The following is a 26,101-nucleotide window of genomic DNA, read 5'->3' as shown; positions in this document are numbered from 1 at the left end:
TTACAACACCATTTTTTTTTAGGGACCACATCTCATTTGAAGTCATTTTGAGGGGTCTATATGATAGAAAATACCCAAGTGTGACACCATTCTAAAAACTGCACCCCTCATGGTGCTCAAAACCATATTCAAGAAGTTTATTAACCCTTCTGGTGCTTCACAGGAATTTTTGGAATGTTTAAATAAAAATGAACATTTAACTTTTTTTCACAAAAAATTTACTTCAGCTCCATTTTGTTTTATTTTACCAAGGGTAACAGGAGAAAATGGACCCCAAAAGTTGTTGTACAATTTGTTCTGAGTACACCGATACCCCATATGTGGGGGTAAACCACTGTTTGGGCGCATGACAGAGCTCGGAAGCGAAGGAGCGCCGTTTGACTTTTCTTTGCAAAATTAACTGGAATCGAGATAGGACGCCATGTTGCGTTTGGAGAGCCACTGATGTGCCTAAAAATTGAAACCCCCCACAAGTGACACCATTTTGGAAAGTAGACCCCCTAAGGAACTTATCTAGAGGTGTGGTGAGCACTTTGACCCACCAAGTGCTTCACAGAAGTTTATAATGCAGAACCGTAAAAATAAAAAATCATATTTTTTCACAAAAATTATCTTTTCGCCCCAAATGTTTTATTTTCCCAAGGGTAAAAGAAGAAATTGGACCACAAAAATTGTTGTTCAATTTGTCCTGAGTACGCTGATACCCCATATGTGGAGGTAAACCACTGTTTGGGCGCATGGGAGAGCTCGGAAGGGAAGGAGCGCCGTTTGACTTTTCAATGCAAAATTGACAGGAATTGAGATGGGACGCCATGTTGCGTTTAGAGAGCCACTGATGTGCCTAAACATTGAAACCCCCGACAAGTGACACCATTTTGGAAAGTAGACCCCCCAAGGAACTTATCTAGAGGTGTGCTGAGCACTTTGACCCACCAAGTGCTTCACAGAAGTTTTAAATGCAGAACCGTAAAAATAAAAAATCATATTTTTTCGCCCCCAATTTTTTATTTTCCAAAGGGTAAGAGAAGAAATTGGACCCCAAAAGTTGTTGTACAATTTGTCCTGAGTACGCTGATACCCCATATTTGGGGGTAAACCACTGTTTGAGCGCATGGGAGAGCTCGGAAGGGAAGGAGCGCCGTTTGACTTTTCAATGCAAAATTGACAGGAATTGAGATGGGATGCCATGTTGCGTTTAGAGAGCCACTGATGTGCCTAAACATTGAAACCCCCGACAAGTGACACCATTTTGGAAAGTAGACCCCCTAAGGAACTTATCTAGATGTGTTTTGAGCGCTTTGACCCACCAAGGGTTTCACAGAAGTTTATAATGCAGAGCCGTGAAAATAAAACAAAACATTTTTCCCACAAAAATTATTTTTTTAGCCCCCAGTTTTGTATTTTTCCGAGGATAACAGGAGAAATTGGACCCCAAAATTTGTTGCCCAATTTGTCCTGAGTGCGATTATACACAATATGTGGGGGGACCACTGTTTGGGCGCATGGGAGGGCTCAGAAGGGAAAGAGCGCCATTTGGAATGCAGACTTAGATGGAATGGTCTGCAGGTGTTACATTGCGTTTGCAGAGCCCCTAATGTACCTAAACAGTAGAAACCGCCCACAAGTGACACCATTTTGGAAAGTAGACCCCCTAAGGAACTTATCTAGATGTGTGGTGAGCGCTTTAACCCACCAAGGGCTTCACAGAAGTTTATAATGCAGAGCCGTGAAAATAAAACAAAAATTTTTTCCCACAAAAATTATTTTTTAGCCCCCAGTTTAGTATATTTCCGAGGGTAACAGGAGAAATTGGACCCCAAAATTTGTTGTCCAATTTGTTCTGAGTGTGTTTATACCCCATAAGTGGGGGGAAACCACTATTTGGGCGCATGGGGGGGCTCGGAAGGGAAGGAGCTCCATTTGGAATGCAGACTTAGATGGAAAGGTCTGCAGGTGTCACATTGCATTTGCAGAGACCCTAATGTACCTAAACAGTAGAAACCCCCACAAGTGACACCATTTTGGAAACTAGACACCCTAAGGAACTCATCTAGATGTGTTGTTAGAGCTTTGAACCCCCAAGTGTTTCACTACAGTTTGTAACGCAGAGCCGTGAAAATAAAAAAAACAACTTTCCCCCCAAAATTATATTTTAGCCCCCAGTTTTGTATTTTCCCGAGGGTAAGAGGAGAAATTCGACCCCAAAAGTTGTTGTCCAATTTGTCCTGAGTACGCTGATATCCCATATGTGGGGGGAATCACCGTTTGGGCGCATGGGAGGGCTCGGAAGGGAAGGAGTGCCATTTGGAATGCAGACTTAGATGGAATAGTCTGCAGGCGTCACATTGCATTTGCAGAGCCCCTAATGTACCTAAACTGTATAAACCCCCCCACAAGTGACCCCATATTGGAAACTAGACCCCCCAGGGAACTCATCTAGATGTGTTGTGAGAACTTTAAACCCCCAAGTGTTTCACTACAGTTTATAACGCAGAGCCGTGAAAATAAAAAACCTTTTTTTTCCCACAAAAATTATTTTTTAGCCCCCAGTTTTGTATTTTCCCAAAGGTAACAGGAGAAATTGGACACCAAATGTTGTTGTCCTATTTGTCCTGAGTACGCTGATACCCCATATGTTGGGGTAAACCCCTGTTTGGGCACACGGGAGAGCTCGGAAGGGAAGGAGCACTGTTTTACTTTTTCAACGCAGAATTGGCTGGAATTGAGATCGGACGCCATGTCGCGTTTGGAGAGCCCCTGATGTGCCTAAACAGTGGAAACCCCCCAATTATAACTGAAACCCTAATCCAAACACACCCCTAACCCTAATTCCAACAGTAACCCTAGCCACACCTCTAACCCTGACACACCCCTAACCCTAATCCCAACCCTATTCCCAACTGTAAATGTAATCTAAACCCTAACCCTAACTGTAGCCCAACCCTAACCCTAGCTCTAGCCCTAGCCTTAACCCTAGCCCTAACCCTAGCCCTAACCCTAGCCCTAGCCTTAGCTTTTGCCCTAACCCTAGCCCTAACCATAGCCCTAACCCTAGCCCTAACCCTAACCTTAACCCTAGCCCTAACCCTAGCCCTAACCCTAGCCCTAACCCTAACCCTAGCCCTAATGGGAAAATGGAAATAAATACATTTTTTTAATTTTTCCCTAACTAAGGGGGTGATGAAGGGGGGTTTGATTTACTTTTATAGTGAGTTTTTTAGCTGATTTTTATGATTGGCAGCCGTCACACACTGAAAGACACTTTTTATTGCAAAAAATATTTTTTGCGTTACCACATTTTGAGAGCTATAATTTTTCCATATTTTGGTCCACAGAGTCATGTGAGGTCTTGTTTTTTGCGGGACGAGTTGACGTTTTTATTGGTAACATTTTCGGGCACGTGACATTTTTTGATCGCTTTTTATTCCGATTTTTGTGAGGAATAGGGTTGAGCGACTTTTGTTTTTATAGGATCGGGTCGGATTTCACGAAACCCGACTGTTTCAACAGTCGGGTCGAGTGAAATTGGCCAATCCTATAGAAAAGTCGGGGTCGGGGTCGGCCGAAACACGAAACCCAATGCAGTGAATTGGGTTTCTAATGGTTCCCAGGGTCTGAAGGAGAGGAAACTCTCCTTCAGGCCCTGTGATCCATATTAGTGTGTAAAATAAAGAATAAAAATGTAAAATAAAGAATAAAAATAAAAAATATTGCTATACTCACCCTCGGACGCGCCCTGGTTGTAACCAGGAGCCTTCCTTCCTAAGAATCAGCGCCTGAAGGACCTTTCGATGACGTCGCGGCTTGTGATTGGTCGCGTGAGCGGTCAGATCGGCGTCACGCGACCAATCACAAGCCGCGACGTCATCGAAAGGTCCTTCAAGCGCTGATTCTTAGGAAGGAAGGCTGCGGGTTAGAACCAGGGAGCGTCCGAGGGTGAGTATTATTTTTGCATCGTTTTATTCTCAGGACAATAACTTTTTTATTTTTTTGTTGATGATGCTGTATGGCGGCTCGTTTATTGCGGGACAAGATGACGTTTTCAGCGGTACCATGGTTATTTATATCTGTCTTTTTGATCGCGTGTTATTCCACTTTTTGTTCGGCGGTATGATAATAAAGCGTTGTTTTTTGCCTCGTTTTTTTTTTTCTTACGGTGTTTACTGAAGGGGTTAACTAGTGGGCCAGTTTTATAGGTTGGGTCGTTACGGACGCGGCGATACTAAATATTTGTACTTTTATTGTTGTTTTTTTTTATTTAGATGAAGAAATGTATTTATGGGAATAATATATACCGTATATATTTTTTCATTATTTAGGAATATTTTTTTTAATTTTTTTTTACACATTTGGAAATTTTTTTTTTTTGTTTTTTATTTTGTCCGACGGGGGGACATTACAGATCGGTGATCTGACAGTTTGCACAGCACTCTGTCAGATCACCGATCTGACATGCAGCACTGCAGGCTTCACAGTGCCTGCTCTGAGCAGGCTCTGTGAAGCCACCTCCCTCCCTGCAGGACCCGGATCCGTGGCCATCTTGGATCCGGGGCTGGAACAGGCAGGGAGGGAGATAAGACCCTCGCAGCAACACGATCACATCGCGTTGCTGCGGGGGCTCAGGGAAGCCTGCAGGGAGCCCCCTCCCTGCGCGATGCTTCCCTATACCGCCGGCACATCGCGATCATCTTTGATCGCGGTGTGCCAGGGGTTAATGTGCCGGGGGCGGTCCGTGACTGCTCCTGGCACATAGTGCCAGATGTCAGCTGCGATAGGCAGCTGAAACCCGGCCGCAATCGGCGGAAGTCCCCCCGTGGGGGCTGCCGATAGCATATGACGTACTATCCCGTCGGTGGACATAGGGGCCCACCACACCTCGACGGGATAGTACATCTAATGTCAGAAAAGGGTTAATACGGGTGCAGGACCTGTGATGACGTCGCGGTCACATAGGCAGCCTCAATAGTAAAAAAGTTGGTCACATAGGGTTTATAGCAGAGTTAATGGAGTGCGTTACACCGCGGCATAACGCGGTCCATTAGCGCAGCCATTAACCCTGTGTGAGCGCTGACTGGTGGGGAGTATGGAGCTGGCACTTACTGCGGGGAGGAAGGAGCGGCAATGTTGCCACAGGACTGCGCCCGTTGCTGTTTGGTCGTGGCAATGGTCGTGGGCGTTTTGCCACGACCAATCAGCGACTTGGATTCCATGACAGACAGAGGCCGCGACCAATGAATATCCGGGACAGACAGAAAGACGGAAGTGACCCTTAGACAATTATATAGTAGATGAGGATGATGAAGATGAGACATAGTTGCCCTAAGTCTTGTTGTTAAGTCACGAAGTCAGGAGGACCAGGGTGTGTTGGTGGAAGACAAGGTGGTGGATGACAAATTCACTAACCCAACCTGGGAAGCTGGCATGCAGACTGAGGCCATCAGCGCTGAGGTGGAGAGATCAGCAGCACCAAAATAGACAGTAAGAGGCACTGGGTTGACCAGAGGCAGAAGGCAGGCAACTGTTCTGTTGAGCAATGACACTCCTGAATAAATTTGTCCATCAAAGAGGTGTTCCCAAGTGGGACTTTTTTAAAGAGAGTTCTGAGATCAACAAATGCCATTTGCAAACTGCCATGCAAAGATCAGTAGGGGTCTGACCTCTAAGAATTTAATCACCACCAGTATGATCAGGCACATGTCATCTAAGCACCGACTCGGTGGTATGTACGCCTGGTGTTGTGAATTCTGTGGCTGAATTCACTCCTGTGGTCACAAGTGGTACTGCAGCTTCTGAGCTTCCTCCCTCAGGTGTTCTGGTGAGCTCGTTAACTGCTTCATTACTTAACTCCGCCTGATGCTGCTATCCTTGCTCCTTGTCAATGTTTCAGTGTTGGATCTGAGCTTCTCCTGATTGTTCCTGTGACCTGCTGCTCTGTATAGCTAAGTGCTTTTTGCTTTTTTGTTGCTTTTTTTCTGTCCAGCTTGTCTTTTGTTTTGCTGGAAGCTCTGAGACGCAAAGGGTGTACCGCCGTGCCGTTAGTTCGGCACGGTGGGTTTTTTTTGCCCCCTTTGCGTGGTTTTGCTTTAGGGTTTTTTGTAGACTGCATGGTTCGCTTTACTGTCCTCGCTCTGTCCTAGAATATCAGGCCCCACTTTGCTGAATCTATTTCATCCCTGCGTTTTGTCTTTTCATCTTACTCACAGTCATTATATGTGGGGGGCTGCCTTTTCCTTTGGGGAATTTCTCTGGGGCAAGTCAGGCCTATTTTTCTATCTTCAGGCTAGCTAGTTTCTTAGGCTGTGCCGAGTTGCCTAGGTAGTTGTTAGGCGCAATCCACAGCCGCTTTTAGTTGTGTTTAGGATAGGATCAGGTGTGCAGTCTACAGAGTTTCCACGTCTCAGAGCTCGTTCTTGTATTTTTGGGTATTTGTCAGATCACTGTGTGCGCTCTGATCGCTAAGCACACTGTGTTTCTGGATTGCCTTTATAACACCTGTCATTAGCAAACATAACAGTACAAGGAGCCAAACTAATGATTCTCAATAGAAGGAAAGAAAAAGTTCTGACATCATTTTTTTTTTTCTCAGCTCTGTGTTCACTTTTTTTTTTTCCCCTAGACATTTGGGTGATTCTGGACACAGGTGTGGACATGGATATTCAGGGTCTGTGCTCTTCAATGGATAATCTCGTTATAAATGTACAAAAAATTCAAGATACTATTGATCAGAAATCTATGTTAGAACCAAGAATTCCTATTCCTGATTTGTTTTTTGGAGATAGAACTAAGTTTCTAAGTTTCAAAAATAATTGTAAGCTATTTCTGGCCTTGAAACCTCATTCTTCTGGTAATCCTATTCAACAGGTTTTGATTATTATTTCTTTTTTGCGCGGCGACCCTCAAGACTGGGCATTTTCTCTTGCGCCAGGAGACCCTGCATTGAGTAGTGTCGATGCGTTTTTCCTGGCGCTCGGATTGCTGTACGATGAGCCTAATTCAGTGGATCAGGCTGAGAAAAATTTGCTGGCTTTGTGCCAGGGCCAGGATGATATAGAAGTATATTGTCAGAAATTTAGGAAATGGTCAGTACTCACTCAGTGGAATGAATCTGCGCTGGCAGCTTTGTTCAGAAAGGGTCTCTCTGAGGCTCTTAAGGATGTCATGGTGGGATTTCCTATGCCTGCTGGTTTGAATGAGTCTTTGTCTTTGGCCATTCAGATCTGTCGACGCTTGCGCGAGCGTAAATCTGTGCACCATTTGGCGGTACTGCCTGAGGTTAAACCTGAGCCTATGCAGTGCGATAGGACTATGACTAGAGTTGAACGGCAGGAATACAGACGTCTGAATGGTCTGTGTTTCTACTGTGGTGATTCCACTCATGCTATTTCTGATTGTCCTAAGCGCACTAAGCGGTCCGCTAGGTCTGCCGTCATTGGTACTGTACAGTCCAAATTCCTTCTGTCCATTACCTTGATATGCTCTTTGTCATCGTTTTCTGTCATGGCGTTTGTGGATTCGGGCGCTGCCCTGAATCTGATGGATTTGGATTATGCTAAACGTTGTGGGTTTTTCTTGGAGCCTTTGCGGTGTCCTATTCCATTGAGAGGAATTGATGCTACACCTTTGGCCAAGAATAAACCTCAATACTGGGCCCAGCTGACCATGTGCATGGCTCCTGCACATCAGGAAGTTATTCGCTTTCTGGTGTTGCATAATCTGCATGATGTGGTCGTGTTGGGGTTGCCATGGCTACAAACCCATAATCCAGTATTGGATTGGAATTCCATGTCGGTATCCAGCTGGGGTTGTCAGGGGGTACATGGTGATGTTCCATTTTTGTCGATTTCGTCATCCACCCCTTCTGAGGTCCCAGAGTTCTTGTCTGATTATCAGGATGTATTTGAAGAGCCCAAGTCCGATGCTCTACCTCCGCATAGGGATTGTGATTGTGCTATCAATTTGATTCCTGGTAGTAAATTCCCTAAAGGTCGATTATTTAATTTATCCGTGCCCGAACACGCCGCTATGCGCAGTTATGTGAAGGAATCCCTGGAGAAGGGACATATTCGCCCATCGTCATCACCACTGGGAGCAGGGTTCTTCTTTGTAGCCAAGAAGGATGGTTCGCTGAGACCGTGTATTGATTACCGCCTTCTTAATAAGATCACTGTTAAATTTCAGTATCCCTTGCCATTGTTATCTGACTTGTTTGCTCGGATTAAGGGGGCTAGTTGGTTCACTAAGATAGATCTTCGTGGTGCGTATAATCTGGTGAGAATCAGGCAAGGAGATGAATGGAAAACTGCATTCAATACGCCCGAGGGTCATTTTGAGTATCTAGTGATGCCGTTCGGACTTGCCAATGCTCCATCTGTGTTTCAGTCTTTTATGCATGACATCTTCCGTGAGTATCTGGATAAATTCCTGATTGTTTACTTGGATGACATTTTGATCTTCTCAGATGATTGGGAGTCTCATGTGAAGCAGGTCAGAATGGTTTTTCAGGTCCTGCGTGCTAACTCTTTGTTTGTGAAGGGATCAAAGTGTCTCTTCGGTGTGCAGAAAGTTTCATTTTTGGGGTTCATCTTTACCCCTTCTACTATCGAGATGGATCCAGTTAAGGTCCAAGCCATCCAGGATTGGATTCAGCCGACATCTCTGAAAAGTCTGCAAAAGTTCCTGGGCTTTGCTAATTTTTATCGTCGCTTCATCTGTAATTTTTCTAGCATTGCCAAACCATTGACCGATTTGACCAAGAAGGGTGCTGATTTGGTTAATTGGTCTTCTGCTGCTGTGGAAGCTTTTCAGGAGTTGAAGCGTCGTTTTTGTTCTGCCCCTGTGTTGTGTCAGCCAGATGTTTCTCTTCCGTTCCAGGTCGAGGTTGATGCTTCTGAGATTGGAGCAGGGGTGGTTTTGTCACAGAGAGGTTCTGATTGCTCAGTGATGAAACCGTGTGCTTTCTTTTCCAGGAAGTTTTCGCCCGCTGAGCGTAATTATGATGTGGGCAATCGAGAGTTGCTGGCCATGAAGTGGGCATTCGAGGAGTGGCGTCATTGGCTTGAAGGAGCTAAGCATCGCGTGGTGGTATTGACTGATCATAAGAACTTGACTTATCTCGAGTCTGCCAAGCGCTTGAATCCTAGACAGGCCCGTTGGTCGTTATTTTTTGCCCGCTTCGACTTTGTGATTTCGTACCTTCCGGGCTCTAAAAATGTGAAGGCGGATGCTCTGTCTAGGAGTTTTGTGCCCGACTCTCCGGGTTTATCTGAGCCAGCGGGTATCCTCAAGGAAGGAGTCATTGTGTCTGCCATCTCCCCTGATTTGCGGCGGGTGCTGCAAAAATTTCAGGCGAATAAACCTGATCGTTGTCCAGCAGAGAAACTGTTCGTCCCTGATAGGTGGACTAATAAACTTATCTCTGAACTTCATTGTTCGGTGTTGGCTGGTCATCCTGGAATCTTTGGTACCAGAGAGTTAGTGGCTAGATCCTTCTGGTGGCCATCTCTGTCACGGGATGTACGTACTTTTGTGCAGTCCTGTGGGATTTGTGCTAGGGCTAAGCCCTGCTGTTCTCGTGCCAGTGGGTTGCTTTTGCCCTTGCCGGTCCCAAAGAGGCCTTGGACACATATTTCGATGGATTTCATTTCTGACCTTCCCGTTTCTCAAAAGATGTCAGTCATTTGGGTGGTCTGTGATCGCTTTTCTAAAATGGTCCATCTGGTGCCCTTGGCTAAATTGCCTTCCTCCTCTGATTTGGTACCTTTGTTCTTTCAGCATGTGGTTCGGTTGCATGGCATTACTGAGAATATTGTTTCTGACAGAGGTTCCCAGTTTGTTTCAAGGTTTTGGCGAGCCTTTTGTGGTAGGATGGGCATTGACCTATCCTTTTCCTCGGCTTTCCATCCTCAGACTAATGGCCAGACCGAACGAACCAATCAGACCTTGGAAACATATCTGAGATGTTTTGTTTCTGCAGACCAGGATGATTGGGTGTCCTTTTTGCCGTTGGCTGAGTTCGCCCTTAATAATCGGGCCAGCTCGGCTACCTTGGTTTCTCCATTTTTTTGCAATTCTGGGTTCCATCCTCGTTTCTCTTCAGGACAGGTTGAGTCTTCGGACTGTCCTGGTGTGGATTCTGTGGTGGATAGGTTGCAGCAGATCTGGACTCAGGTAGTGGACAATTTGACCTTGTCCCAGGAGAAGGCTCAACTTTTCGCTAATCGCAGACGCCGTGTGGGTCCCCGACTTCGTGTTGGGGATCTGGTTTGGTTATCTTCTCGTCATATTCCTATGAAGGTTTCCTCTCCTAAATTTAAACCTCGTTTTATTGGTCCGTATAGGATTTCTGAGGTTCTCAATCCTGTGTCTTTTCGTTTGACCCTCCCAGACTCCTTTTCCATACATAATGTATTCCATAGGTCGTTGTTGCGGAGATATGTGGCACCTATGGTTCCATCTTTTGAGCCTCCTGCCCCGGTTTTGGTGGAGGGGGAATTGGAGTATATTGTGGAGAAGATTTTGGATTCTCGTGTTTCTAGACAGAAACTCCAGTATCTGGTTAAATGGAAGGGTTATGCTCAGGAAGATAATTCCTGGGTTTTTGCCTCTGATGTTCATGCTTCCGATCTTGTTCGTGCCTTTCATGCGGCTCATCCTGGTCGGCCTGGGGGCTCTGGTGAGGGTTCGGTGACCCCTCCTCAAGGGGGGGGTACTGTTGTGAATTCTGTGGCTGAATTTACTCTTGTGGTCACAAGTGGTACTGCAGCTTCTGAGCTTCCTCCCTCAGGTGTTCTGGTGAGCTCGTTAACTGCTTCATTACTTAACTCCGCCTGATGCTGCTATCCTTGCTCCTTGTCAATGTTTCAGTGTTGGATCTGAGCTTCTCCTGATTGTTCCTGTGACCTGCTGCTCTGTATAGCTAAGTGCTTTTTGCTTTTTTGTTGCTTTTTTTCTGTCCAGCTTGTCTTTTGTTTTGCTGGAAGCTCTGAGACGCAAAGGGTGTACCGCCGTGCCGTTAGTTCGGCACGGTGGGTTTTTTTTGCCCCCTTTGCGTGGTTTTGCTTTAGGGTTTTTTGTAGACTGCATAGTTCGCTTTACTGTCCTCGCTCTGTCCTAGAATATCGGGCCCCACTTTGCTGAATCTATTTCATCCCTGCGTTTTGTCTTTTCATCTTACTCACAGTCATTATATGTGGGGGGCTGCCTTTTCCTTTGGGGAATTTCTCTGGGGCAAGTCAGGCCTATTTTTCTATCTTCAGGCTAGCTAGTTTCTTAGGCTGTGCCGAGTTGCCTAGGTAGTTGTTAGGCGCAATCCACAGCCGCTTTTAGTTGTGTTTAGGATAGGATCAGGTGTGCAGTCTACAGAGTTTCCACGTCTCAGAGCTCGTTCTTGTATTTTTGGGTATTTGTCAGATCACTGTGTGCGCTCTGATCGCTAAGCACACTGTGTTTCTGGATTGCCTTTATAACACCTGTCATTAGCAAACATAACAGCCTGGGTCCACAATTGGTGCCATCGGGTGATAACACTGTAACTAGGTGCCTCCTAATCCTTTGTCCAAAACACTGGTAAAGATGCCTCCTGCCCTGCACCTATCCTTGCACATTCTGACTTACCATCATCAGGAAATTCCAAATCTTTGTGCTAGCACAGCGTTGCCATTTAGGCTGGTAGACACAGAGGATTTCTGCCAACTCTTGGCTGCAGCTGCCACTTTTTCTCCTGGTATGGCATCCTCACCTTGTACCAGCACGTTCCAGGAACATCACCTGTGCCCTTAGCAACGCATTTACTGGCCTTTTCCACTTAACAATCGATATGTGGACAAGCGCTGGTGACCAGGGACGTTATATTTCCCTGACAGCACGCTGAATGAACATTGTGGAGGCTGGGGCCGAGTCACACCCTGACACGGCCATTGCTGATCCTACTTCTATCAGGGTTTCATCTACCTCCTACAGCAGTTCTGCACCCCATCTTACTCTTCCTCATACTCCCTCTTTGATGTGGTTTCTCAGAGCACGTCATCCACATCAGTTGGAAGCTCTGCAGCACTGCCTCAGCGAAGTGGCAACAGGCTCTGCTGAGGCTAATTTGTCTAAGAGACAAACCACACACCATGGCAGAGTTGCTAAAAAGAGTAACAGACCAGACAGATGTGTGGTTTTTGCTGCTGAACCCACAACCAGGCATGGTGGTGGCTGTGAAGCTTGGCAAGCTCACACACATATCATGTTTGACACATGTGCTCAACGTGGTACTTCAGGGGTTTCTGAAAAGATACCCAGATTTTGCAGAGCTTCTGGTCAAGGTACGCCATGTCAGCACCCATTTCCACAAATCGGCTACAGCTGCTGCTGCTCTGGCAGTGCTGCGGAACAAAACAAGTGCCAGCTCACCGACTAGTGTGCGATGTCACCATGTGCTGGAACTTCACACTGCACATGCTGGAAAGACTTTGTGTGCAGAAGAAGCCATTGGTTGAGTACCTGCTCCCACACTCCTGTCGGGATTCTGGTCAGCCATCCGCTCATACCAACTAAAGAGTGGGCATGGATGTCTGACATTTCTTTGGTTATCCAAGACTTTGAGTTCTCCACAAAGATGGTGAGTGGCAATGACCTCATAGTCAGCACAACTATCCCGCTTCTGTGCCTACTTAAACAGTTGCTGCACACAAAATAAACTGAGGATAGAGGAAGACATAACACAGAGAGATTGTAGCCAGTCCAGCCTCATCTCATGTGCTCAGTGTGGATTAGGTAAAAATGAGGATGTGGACGCTGAGAAGAAGAAATGTGAGGAACAGGAGCTGGTGGCTAGCGCAATAGCCACACAACCTTTGTCCTGTTTCTCCTACATGGATGGTCTGAGGATGGGAATGAGGAGGAAGACAGGGAGAAGGAGGAGATGGATAGTCATCATCATGGTGGAGACAGGGAAGTGTTCGCTGTATGGAGCTTGGCACAAATGACCAACTTTATGTACTGCTGCCTTTCCCGTGACCCTCACTTTAAATTCTTCTTGATCAAGAAGAGAACTGTTTGTTCACCCTGCTAGAGCCATGCAACAATGAGAATTTGCATAGTTTCTTCCTGGGGTGTAAAAGTCTTATAAAATGGTGCTATACCAGAAGTCCAGTGTGAAAAATATGTTGAAAAAATTCCAATTAGACAGTGCTAGCGGCAGGGGCAAGGGAGACACCAGGAGAGACCAGGGAGACACACAGCAGAGACAGGGGTACACTGTCAAAGGCCTGGGCCAATTTCATGACATCAGCCTACACCCAGGACCTGATGACTGGGTGTTTTGGGCGAGGAGGGAAAACTTTTATAAGATGGTCAGCAATACTTGGCAGATGAAACCAACATACTGCCTAATTTTGCTGTGACATTCAATTTTTGGATCTCAAAGCTTGACACCTGGCATGAGCTGTCCCTCTATGCCTTAGAGGTGTTGTGCTGCATCTTGTGTGAGTGGCTTTTTAGTGCTGCCGGTGGGTCATAAGAGGCAGGCACTTTTGCCTGTCAACAGAGAATGCAGACAGGCTCATTCTCATAAAAATGAACAAAGCCAGAATTAGCCCACAATTTTCCACACCAGCAGATGATAGCAACATATAGGCCTGGTGCAGGTGATCTGGAAGCAGCAATGTTTTGGATGCAGCTCATGTTTGCTGTGTCCAAAGAGCTGCCGTCTATTGAATGCAGGTGAATCCACGGAAAGACTTGCTGCATGTCGATTTCCAAGGGCGATCCGCGGGCATCTGTGGATTTATTGTGGGCATGGGATTTCTTATACCCATTATGTGTTTTTAATATTCTATATTTTAATATGGCCTGCCAGTTGTTGCATTTCATGGGTCTATAGATGATCCTCCTCATAATTTTGCACTTTCTGCAAAAGCCTTTAAGACTGTATAAGTACATCAACTATACTTTTTTATGCATTCAATGAGTTATCCATACAGTTTAACATGGTAATTGTTGCATTACGGTGGTATATAAACATACAAAAAGCATAGAACAATTCTTTAGGATTAGATTACACATCCATAGAATATTACGTGCTTTCTGTCACATTTTGGTGGTATGTAACAGTAGAATAAAATGTTTGAAAATTTAGCTTTTTTCTTCACATTTCTTACCCATACAGTATGCCGTGTTCCGGGGTACATTTCATTGATACATAACACAAAAAAAAGCTTAAAAATGTTGCCCGCTTACATTTCTCAGCCATGCAGTATTACTTGTTCTTGGGTACATTTCATTGGTATTTAACCCTCCAAAAACTTGTTCCAAATTTATCGGTATCATATTGCTTAACCAAAGGGTATTACATCTTCTTTGGTACATTTCGTTGCTATATAACCCTCAAGAAAACTTGTTCAAAAATTTAGACTGTGTGCACACATTGCAGATTTGGTGCATTTTTGCCTTGTTTTTTCTGCGTGGATTTGTGACAAAACCTGAAGCAAATCCTGATGCCAGCAAAGTGAATGAGAAACCTGTACACATTGAGTATTTTTCCCTGCATTTTTGGCCTATCTTTTTCACCATTGACTTTACTCCAATTAATCAAAAACGCACGCAACAAGGCAGGCAAAAGCGCACACGAAATAAAAATTACTCAACATGTGCACGTACCCTTTAATACATTTTATCATATTTGCACAAACCAGCACAGTAAGTGATACATAGATCAAATCAGGTTCTTTGTCTCCACAATATGCTGCTCACAGATTGTGACAAAAATCTGGTAACAGATAAATAATGACCTGCATGTCTCATCAGTATGTCTTAATGTTTACTTACCACTATTGCTGTTGGCTCAAGGTGGACCACCTAAACTTGAAACACCCTAAACTTCATCCAGTAATACCCAAATTCAATAGGGCCACCTTTTGGTGACATATGTACATAGACTGCACTTCTATAAAACTGAATGATTGTATTACTCGTAGATTACTATTCTAAGCTGTTTCTGTGCTGCAGTATTATTTTCTGGACTATTTATCCAATGTTGTAGGACTTTCTTTTCTTTATTATTGTGCTGTGAGTGTTGATGTTCTCTCACTGTATTAAATCAACCTACAGGAAAAATCACACAGTCAGTATTTCATCAGTATACATCAGCATTTGTAAGCCAAAATCAGGAGTACAACAATCAGAGGAAAGTATATTAGAAACACGTCACCACTTCTGTATTTTTCAACTATTCCCTGGTTTTGGCTTACAAATACTGATGTAAAATACTGACCAAATACTGAAAGTGTAAGGGTATGTTCACACGTTCCTGATTTCCATCCTTTTTTTTTCAGGACTGTTTTTTAAAAAACTGCAGCTCTTGGCAGAAAACGCAGGTCCTTTTTTTGGCCCTTTTTTTGTCCTTTTTTGATCCTTTTTTTGATCCTTTTTTTTATGCAGTTTTCTATGCAGTTAAAATGGCTGAAAATACCCTAACCCTACCCCTAACCGTACCCCTACCCCTAACCCTAACCCTACCCCTAACCCTACCCCTAACCCTACCCCTAACCCTAACCCTACCCCTAACCCTACCCCTAACCCTACCCCTAACCCAATTCTAACCTTAGTGGGAAAAAAAAAATTCTTAATTTTTTTTTATTGTCCCTACCTATGGGGGTGACAAAGGGGGGGGGGGGGGTCATTTACTATTTTTTTTTATTTTGATCACTGAGATAGGTTATATCTCAGTGATCAAAATGCACTTTGGAACGAATCTGCCGGCCGGCAGATTCGGCGGGCGCACTGCGCATGCGCCCGCCATTTTGCAAGATGGCGGCGCCCAGGGAGAAGACGGCCGGACGGACACCGGGACGCCGGGTAAGTATAACGGGGGGGAGATTAGGGCACGGGGGGGCATCGGAGCACTGGGGGGGGCATCGGAGCACGGGGCGGTGGGATTGGAGCACGGGGGGGCGGGATCGGAGCACGGGGGGGCAGCCACACTCCGCCCACGCACTTCCGCCCGCTTCCCCGCACTTCCTGCTGCAGCGGTTCGGCACCACAAACCGCAGTAAAACCCGCAGATATTTTTTTCATCTGCGGGTTTTACTGCGGGTTTGACCTCACAATGGAGGTCAATGGGTGCAGAACCGCTGCGGCTCCGAAAAAAGAAGTGACATGGTACTTCTTTTTTACAGCGGCTATTCAGCGCGGCTTTTTTTCCCGATTCCCGCATCATGTGCACAGTGGTTCCTGTTTTCCATAGGGTACAGTACACTGTACCCTGCATGGAAAACAGCTGCGGAACCGCAGCGGCAAAAACGCTGCGGTTCCGCAGAAAAAAACGCACTGTGTGAACATGGCCTAAATGTGGCCTTAAATGAATGCTGTATCCCCTGCCTAGGCTTTTGTGCAGTTTATGATTATTCTTCCTGATTGGCTGGGCTATACCATGTGATGTGACAGCTCCACGTCATTATGGTGAAGCCTGTACAGGTGCACCTAAGGTCGCATCAGCCTTCTATAGTTGATTTAATCTTCTGTAATGTATAAAATTGAGCCGGTCCTTTTTTTTTTGTGATTCGCGAATATCAAATTGCAAATTATTTAGTTCGCTGAGATCTGATTTGCATCGAATCGAGTCAATTATCTCCACCTGTGTTTTATTTGAGTCTTATTCTTCTTTTACCGTAATTTACACCTATTTAAAATCTATTTTATTTGTGTGTGCCGGTTTTTTATGATTGTCATTGTGGTAAGGGTTTAGGATTTCCAGATAATTTTAACTGATGCATCAATTGCAGATTTTTAGAAGTCACAAATTTTTTTGTGCAAATGTACTACAGTCCCCACCCACCCATTTCCACCCGCAAGTCTGTTTATGTCCTCCTGAATTTTCTTACTAAATTTTTCTGACATTTTAATCAGACAATGGGAATTTTGTGTGCTAAAAAGTTGCGAAACATGTAATGCCCTTCACGACCTTTGACATATAGATACGTCAAAGGTCGTGTCACTCTGAGCCCAAATCTTTCCCAGCACATTAAAGCTGATCTGATCAGCTGTCATGTGCCTCTAACAGTCACGGGTGGAATCGCGATCCACCCACGGCTGTTAACTTGTTAAATGCCGCTGGCTATCATTGACAGCTGCATTTAACTCGAGTGTGCCGGAAGCGAATCATAAGACCTGCCCATCAGCGCTCCTGATTGCTGAGTGCCGATGTGTTGGCATGACAGCCAGGAGTCTTAGAATATGCCCTGATATGTGTAGCACAAGCAATCGGAAGAGTTCAGCTTCAAGTCTCCTAAGTAGTGTTGAGCGATACCGTCCGATACTTGAAAGTATCGGTATCGGATAGTATCGGCCGATACCCGAAAAATATCGGATATCGCCGATACCGATATCCGATACCAATACAAGTCAATGGGACATCAAGTATCGGAATGTATCCTCATGGATCCCAGGGTCTGAAGGAGAGGAAACTCTCCTTCAGGCCCTGGGATCCATATTAAAGTGTAAAATAAAGAATTAAAATAAAAAATATTGTTATATTCACCTCTCCGGCGGCCCCTGGACATCAGCGGGAGGATCCGGCGTCCGGCACGGCTTCTTTCTTCAAAATGCGCGCCTTTAGGACCTGTGGAATGACGTCCCGGCTTCTGATTGGTCGCGTGCCGCCCATGTGACCGCCACGCGACCAATCAGAAGCCGTGACGTCATTCCTCAGGTCCTAAAAGGCGCTCATTCTAGGACTTTAGCTGAGGAATGACGTCGCGGCTTCTGATTGGTCGCGTGGCGGTCACATGGGCGGCACGCGACCAATCAGAAGCCGGGACGTCATACCACAAGTCCTAAAGGCGCGCATTTTGAAGAAAGAAGCCGTGCCGGACGCCGGTTCCTCGCGCAGATGTCCAGGGGCCGCCGGAGAGGTGAATATAACAATATTTTTTATTTTAATTCTTTATTTTACACTTCCAATACCGATACCCGATATCACAAAAATATCGGATCTCGGTATCGGAATTCCGATACCGCAAGTATCGGCCGATACCTGATACTTGCGGTATCGGAATGCTCAACACTACTCCTAAGGCAACTATTGAAGTAAGTGAAAAAAAAATGTTTACATTTTTTTATAAAATATACCCCCTTTTGCCCCATTTAAAATAAAACATAAAAAAATAATAAAAACACACGTCAGCATGCATTCAGAAATGTTCAATCTATCAAAATATAAATTAAATTAAACGGGAAACAAAGTAACAAGGAAAAAAAAATCAAAACTCCAGAATTACGAAAAATAAAGAGCAAAACACGACGGTGAAAACATTTTATCTACCCCAGAATGATATACGGTAATTAAAAATGTCAGCTCTGTTCGCAAAAAGTAAGCCCTCAATCAACTCCAGATCAAGGACAATGAAGACGCTACAGGTCTCCTAAAATGGAGCCATTTTTTAATTTATTTAAATAAAAAGAACCTATACATGTTTTTTTTTATCTTTGTGCTCGCACTGATCTGGGGAATCATAATGGCAGGTCAGTTTAAGCACTTAGTGAGGAAGGTAAAAAAAAAACTCTATTGTGGAATGGCACTTTTTTTGCAATTTCACTGCACTTGGAATTTTTTTTACAGTTTTCCAGTACACTATATGGTAAAATTAATGGTGCCGTTCAAAAGTACAACTTGCTCCACAATAAACAAACTCTCACATGGCCATATTGATCGAAAAATAAAAAAGTTATGGCTCTGGGAAGAAGGGGAGCGAAAAATGAAAACGCAAAAACAAAAAAAATCGCAAGGTCGTGAAGGGGTTAAATGCAAAAATGAAAAGCATTTTGAAGAATTTGGCACAAAAAAATGTCAGTGAATACCATGAGACAAAAACAGAAAAAATGACTTAAAAATAATTAGAAATGATGAATCAGGCCTATTGTATTTTCTTTTCTTTTCATCCTACTGGTTTCTGTTGGAACAGCCAAGGCTAAAAGTAGCACTAATGTTGAAATAATATTATTCATAAAAATAATAATAATATTAATAATAATAATAATAATAATGTACTGTAGAAGTGTTATCCATGCAATTTCTTAATAGATGATAATGTTAAAAGAAATAAAGACGCGTTATTTTTATGATTTGCAACTTGTAATGAATGTTGGACTTTCAGACAATAGAAAATGGGTAGTTTTTATCATAAGACAACATGGAAGTGCTAGAGTTATACATGTGTGATAGAATAAAAGCCTCCCCCTCAGCACTCAGTGTTTACAACAAACATTGATGGCGAGTTTTAGTGGCAATCTCCCATAACAGGACAGTTAGTGTTATTTAATGCTCTGCTCAATTATTACATTATTCACTAGATATTACTGTACTCTTTTCTCGTTGAATGTGTAATAAGCATCTATAATAATGGCACATAATCAATGTTCTTCTGGCACCGCTGACATATCGCTCTAGTCCGAGGGTGCATTCTTCATTCGCTAGCTGGTTTGTGTTCATTCCCTGCGGTAACAGCCAGTTTTAAAGCAAGTAGCAATGCATCACCATTCTCATAGACCCCGATAAAGAGGGAAAATAAAACTTAAACGTGTTTCATTTTTATGGGAACATTTTTTTAAGCCGAATTTTAGTAGCACTTAGCACATACAGGAAGATATTTAGTTGCTTGCTTCATCTGCAAACCATGTATCTCTTTTATTGTCAGGATGCATATATATTATATCGGTTCACATCCACTTGGAAATTGTTGCAGTATTTACATAGGGCGATGCGCTGATAAGTTGGTTGTTATATTGCTCAGATTGAAGCAAAAATATATCTTAAAGGAAAATAATTGTTTGCAGTTATGCTATACAGCATTTGGTTTAATTCCTTACAGAAAGGAGACAAAGGTGAAAAGGAAAAGGAGGACCCTTATTTCTGCTGCAATTATTGTTAATTTACAGGGATAATTTTGCTTTCTGGAAATAAAGGTTGTGTGTTAGAAAATGAAAAACTGTATATTTAGCCACATACTTTCCATTTCAAAATATTATCCCTATCTGAGCTATTCATGGGCCTGATGAGAATATGAGTGTCTTTGCAATAACTCTGAAGGTTAAGAGTCCTGAGTAGGGAGGAGCCGACCCGTGGAAGTTCGAGTTCTGGTACCCGATCGAACTTTGGGTATCATAACTGTACCCAAACCTGAACTTGAACTCTCTCTCTTCCCAGATTCTCGTAAAATGGACTTCCAGGAGAAGTCCGTGTTCGGAGTTCAGCACCGGACAATGGGTGTCCAGTATGAACTCCGAACTTTAAAGTTCGGGTTCGCTCATCTCTAGCTCTGAGATATCTGAACACGCTGTAAAGTTTCCATGATTCACATAAAAGTGAAGGGAGTTACAGAAAAAGCATTGAAACGTAACCTCTGTTTTAACTCCAATTATTGAATGGAGAAATTATAAAAATTGTGAGGATTTGGTACAAAAAAGAATATTGGAACGATACAAAGAATAACGTACAGTATTTGCTGAAACTGTATTACCCCTTTAAAAGTTTTTCTCAGTTACAGCACAATACATATTAAGCTACGTTTTCATGTGATGGCGAAAAATAGCTGTGCCAGAATGGAGTGACCAACACTGATGTTAACTCCTTTTATGCACTTCTATTATTAAAAAAAAGCTTTATTTAGAAATGAAAACTACATCAATATACTCAGTTTCAGGTATAAAATAGCATGTGAATTAAAAAAAAGTACTATTAAAAAGTAATTTCATGAAATGATAAAAGCACATATATTAACGCAAGCACATTTTATTTTCTGCAGATCTTAAAGAAGTCATGCACAGAAATTTTGTATGTGGATCCATCATCCGTCTGTGTTGGCGGTAAGTAAATTGATGTTTATATTACGATTTCCTGACTGCAGGGTGTACTATCTTGCTTTAACTTCAGTCATCTTGCTTTTTTTAGTATTTGCTTGCGCCACATAAAGTATAACTTCCTTTTCTGGCTATTCTGTCTTAGAGCGAGATAAATATTCATGTACAAATATTTTATGGAAAGTAAGTTTATCTGAAAAAATAAATAAAAGTTTTTAACGATAACTACCTTAAATGTATTCAAAGCAAAAATGCTACATTTCTATTTATTTTTCAATATTACTTCACCATTCTTTTATTTTGCTATACCCTACAGATACAAGGTTTACTATTCTTAAGCTTTATTGTAGTTTATTGATGGATCAGCAGTTGACAACAATGTAATCCAGAGTCTGGGCTCGAGAAAAAAAATGAAACATTTCTACGTTACATGTTCATAAAAAAGACACTGCAATGCAAGGCATAAAAATGATCAAAAGTGCATTAAAAAGCAAAACAGCTGGGAAGGTGGCAAAAGCAAAGTTAGCTCTATAGTGAGCCATAAACATTCTTCTCAGCTCTTTCATAGGATTATGGGGCTGGAGCACCATTATCATCTTTTAGCTTGAACTTCTAAACAATAATGTGTTGTGTATTATTCCTTTAATTTGAGAAATGTAAATATAAGGCTACGTTTCTACAATGAGTATGTGGTACTGTTTTGATGTTATCAGATTTTATGCAGCATTTCTGCACCTATGTCTGGGTTGAGACCTAACGTATAAAAATACGGTCCGTTTTTTACGGCCTAGATACGCAGAGAAGTTCCTGAACAGTGATCAATGTGAAGAAGTGATTTTTTTCTCAAAAAAGTATCCGTTTGGCATCCGTATGGCATCCGTACGGCGAGATTTTCTCACCAGCTTGCAAAATGGACATAGAATGGATCCATGGGCTCAAATATTTGTAAAAACATATATATCCTATATGTATGAGACACCTATATATATATTTATATTTCATACAGAGCTAGATAGCACGAAAGCCGGTAATTCAGTTGTCGGCTTTTGCTATCGCCTTACCAAACCCGACAGGATATGAGACATGGTTTACATACAGCGGGACAATGGTTATTGACGGAACTATAAGACGCTGCATTTTTTGCACAGCTTAAAAAACTCACCAAAAACTCATTGTGGGAACATAAAGTGGTTTTCCAAAGTGCATTTTAATCAATAAATATTGGAATAAAAATAAGTTCCACAATTAGATGTGTTAAAAAATGCTCCTGTGCTGAGATAATCTTATAAATGTGCCTGTGCTGTGTACGGTGAAATGGCTGCATCAGTCCTTGCGTATTGCTATTTTATGTTAATCTTTTATTACACATGCTTTCTATAAAAACAAAAAAAAAACGCTCGTTATTAAGGATGGTCCATGGGCATAACATTTTTTCCCTAATACCCTGTCTATTTTGTCCCATAATCTAATCTATTTTCTAATATACCGTATATACTCGAGTATATGCCGACCCGAGTATTAGCCGACCCCCCTAATTTTGCCACAAATAACTGGAAAAACTTAATTACTCAAGTATAAGCCTAGGGTGGGAAATGCAGCAGCTACCAGTAAATGTCAAAAGTAAAAATAGATACCAATAAAAGTAAAATCAATTGAGACATCAGTAGGTTAAGTGTTTTTGAATATCCATATTGAATCAGGAGCCCCATATAATGTTCCATAAAGTTTATGATGGGCCCCATAAGATGCTCCATATTAAAATATGCCCCATATTATCCTGCATAAAGGTTAATAATGGCCCCATAAGATGCTCCATAGACACATTTGCCCAATATAATGCTGCACAAATGTTGATTATGGCCCCATAAGATGCTCCATAAAGATATTTGCGCCATATAGTGCTGCACAAATGTTGATCATGGCCCCATACGGACACAAACGTTATGGCCCCATATAGTGCTGCACAAACGATATGGCCCCATATAGTGCTGCACAAACGTTATGGCCCCATAGAGACACTTGCACCATATAGTGCTGCACAAACGTTATGGCCCCATACAGACACTTGCCCCATATAGTGCTGCATAAACTTTATGGCCCCATACAGACACTTGCCCCATATAGTGCTGCACAAACGTTATGGCCCCATACAGTGCTGCACAAACGTTATGGCCCCATACAGTACTGCACAAATATTATGGCCCCATATACTGCTGCACAAACGTTATGGCCCCATATAGTGCTGCACAAACGTTATGGCCCCATATAGTGCTGCACAAACGTTATGGCCCCATACAGTGCTGCACAAACGTTATGGCCCTATACAATGCTGCACAAACGTTATGGCCCCATACAGTGCTGCACAAACGCTATGGCCCCATACAGTGCTGCACAAACGTTATGGCCCCATACAGTGCTGCACAAACGTTATGGCCCCATATAGTGCTGCACAAACGTTATGGCCCCATAGATGCTCCATACAGACACTTGCCCCATTTGCTGTTGCTGCGATAAAAAAATAAAAAAAACACATACTCACCTCTCCGTTGCTCAGGCCCCTGGCACTTTCAATATTCACCTGCTCCTCGTTCCGGCGCCGTTCCATCTTCAGCGTCTCCTGCACTGCCACTGACTTTCAGGCAGAGGGTGCGCACTAACCACGTCACCGCGTCCTCTGACCTGAGCGTCACTGCTGAAGACGGAGCGGCGCCGGAACGAGGAGCAGGTGAATATCGCACAGCGCAGCGCTCCCCTCCCCGTTATCCTCACCTGCTCCTGGTGCGGTCCCTGCATGTCTGTTCCCTGGCGCCGGCAGCTTCATCCTGTACTGAACGGTCACCGTTACCGCTCATTACAGTAATGAATATATGGCTTCACCTCTATGGGAGGTGGAGCCGCATATTCATTACTGTAATGAGCGGTACCATGTGATTGCTCAGTACAGGAAAAGGCTGTCAACGCCAGGGAAAAAACGTGCAGGGACGTCACAAGGAGCAGGTGAGTATAATTAGACAGCACCAGCTCCCCCTCCCCTGCCGACCCCTGGGTATGACTCGAGTATAAGCCGAGAGGGGGACTTTCAGCCCAAAAAATGGGCTGAAAATCTCAGCTTATACTCAAGTATATACGGTACTTGCTCTACAAATCCCCTACCATTCCCTAACTACACTCTCTGTGTTTATTTTCCCCTTTTTACGGTCTAATGATGATTCGTTTAAGAATCTCAGTGCATGCAGGAGGCAGAGGCTGCAGTTGTGACGCCCAGGAGACCGGGGTACCCAGCACCGGACCAATGGGGTCTGTCTCTTAAGCGGGATGTCACGGGTGGCTTGACCCGGTGCTGTGGCCTCAGGCAATGCACAGTGTAAGGGGTATCGTGAGGGGACAGGCACTTACTTGATCAGCAGCAGGTTCTCCCAGCGGTGACGATCCCGATCCTGGATAGATGGCTATTGTCCAAATGAAAGACTGAGGCGTTGAAACGTTTAACCAGTTTACTTCAACATAAAGGGATTTACAACCAGTCCTGTCACCGGAGTCTGTATGGGAACTCTGAATTACTTTGACCCTGCCGGGGTCTTCGCCTCTTATTGTACGCAATTTCTGTGTGGCCCTGCTGCTGTATGTGAACTGGCTGCCGGCCCAATCTGTCCCCTCCGGGTTCTGGTTCAACGGGCAACCCGAGTCCTTTTATCGGCTTACCCCCTCCAGGAGTACCGCTGAACTCTGTGTCTGTTGCTGCGTCCGGCCCTAGTGAAGCTGATATCACCTCACGTTTTTCCGGTTGCTGTGTTATATATAATGAATACAGCCACGGATCCGGTATCCGTCTTTGCGCCTGTTCTGGGTAGTGATTAATGCTACCCGGTTCTCACAATATCCTTTTTCTCTGTCCCTTTTCTCCTCAGGCTGGTGATTTGGGCCTGGAAACCGTCATAGGGCTGTTAGGAATTCAGCTGTATGACCTCTCACTTTCAGCTCCTTAGCCCAACTGCCAGTTCTTCTCTCAGACCAGAATGGATCAAGGGGAGTCTCTGGAGCTCCCCCTTCTGGCCGGAGGTGGTAATGCAGTTTTGCTATCTTAGTACTTGTATTTAGTGTCAGTAACTATTTTTGTGGCAAATACCCCTAGGGGTGCCACATTCCCCCTTAGTTAAGAACAGTACTCCGGGACTGTGGGTCGATAACATTTTGAAATAACAATTAATATGTACAGAGTCTTAAAAACGAAAAGTTACAAAAACCACTCAAGGAAACAAAAATAGAGTTCTGTAAAAAGTCACTTCAAATAGCATCCATTAATACATTTCTATCCTTGAAGGTGCTAGGAAAGGCACTGCATTTTGTGTCCAGGAATTTAGTTCCATTTTTCCAACAGAGTTGTCAATATAAAGTCTAAAGAAAGTTCAAAAAGAGCAAAAAGCAAAGTTCAAAAAGCAGTCTTTACGGAGCTTTGATTTAGTGCCTCCGGGTTGATAACAAGTTCAAGAATATGCAAGAAGTTCAGACAGACAAGTCTCTGTAGGCACTGGGCTTAAACGTTGCAGAATGATAACAATGACTATAGTTTTATAGTTGGTAATCTGCATACCTGGCCGGTAATTGACCCTGGGTACTACGCTGTGATCTACGTAATAGCGGTGTCTCTTCATGTGGTGTACTACTGTCTACTGCGGATGTAGTATCTACCCGCTCTGCTAAAGATATTTCCACGACTATGGAGTTGGCAAGTCCACCGTGAATGGGATTACTCTGATCAGGAATCTGTTCTTCCTGGCCTGGAACCTCCCGTAGTACGGGGTCAGCCTCTTCCTGTCTTGGGACTTCTGGTATTGGGTTCGGTGTTGGGTAAAAGGCCACCATGGGAACCACTACTGCACCATGGTAGGTTAGTAGGGTTTTGGGAAAGTCTCCTATACAGGTGTGATACATTTCCTCTTCTTTTTCCTTTACTGGTTGAACCTGTATGGGTTGAATAACTTCTGGTTCTGGCTGGACAACTTCTGGCTCTTTCAATGCTTCCGGACATAATTTAAGATTGTCTCTTGACACTAGTACAGATGTTAAGCCTCCGTTTTTGCTAATGAGACACATTTTAGGATTATCCATTCTTGTTGGTAAAACTGTGTAGGGTACGGCTTCCCACTGATTGTCTATTTTATTGGTTCGACGATTTCTCTTGAGCACTTGGTCACCCGGTCTTAATGGGGTCGCTAGAGCATTCTGGTTGAAAGTTCGCTCTTGTCTTTCTCTAGTTTGCTGA

The 26,101-nt window shown here is 43.7% G+C and overlaps 1 protein-coding gene across 2 annotated transcripts in view; it reads left to right on the top strand.

The window, feature by feature from the left end:
- Positions 1-26,101, top strand: part of ANTXR2 (ANTXR cell adhesion molecule 2) — a 398,739-nt gene that overhangs the window by 153,492 nt on the left and 219,146 nt on the right. For both annotated transcript variants that reach the window (XM_069742748.1, XM_069742756.1), the window contains one exon: positions 20,784-20,844. In XM_069742748.1, the coding sequence (XP_069598849.1) occupies positions 20,784-20,844 (61 nt within the window). The remainder of the gene's footprint in view (positions 1-20,783; positions 20,845-26,101) is intronic.

This window comes from Ranitomeya imitator, chromosome 1 (assembly GCF_032444005.1).
Source record: "Ranitomeya imitator isolate aRanImi1 chromosome 1, aRanImi1.pri, whole genome shotgun sequence".
NCBI lineage: Eukaryota > Metazoa > Chordata > Amphibia > Anura > Dendrobatidae > Ranitomeya > Ranitomeya imitator.
The sequence above is the reverse complement of the archived record's forward strand: the minus strand, read 5'-3'. Positions and strand labels throughout refer to the sequence as shown.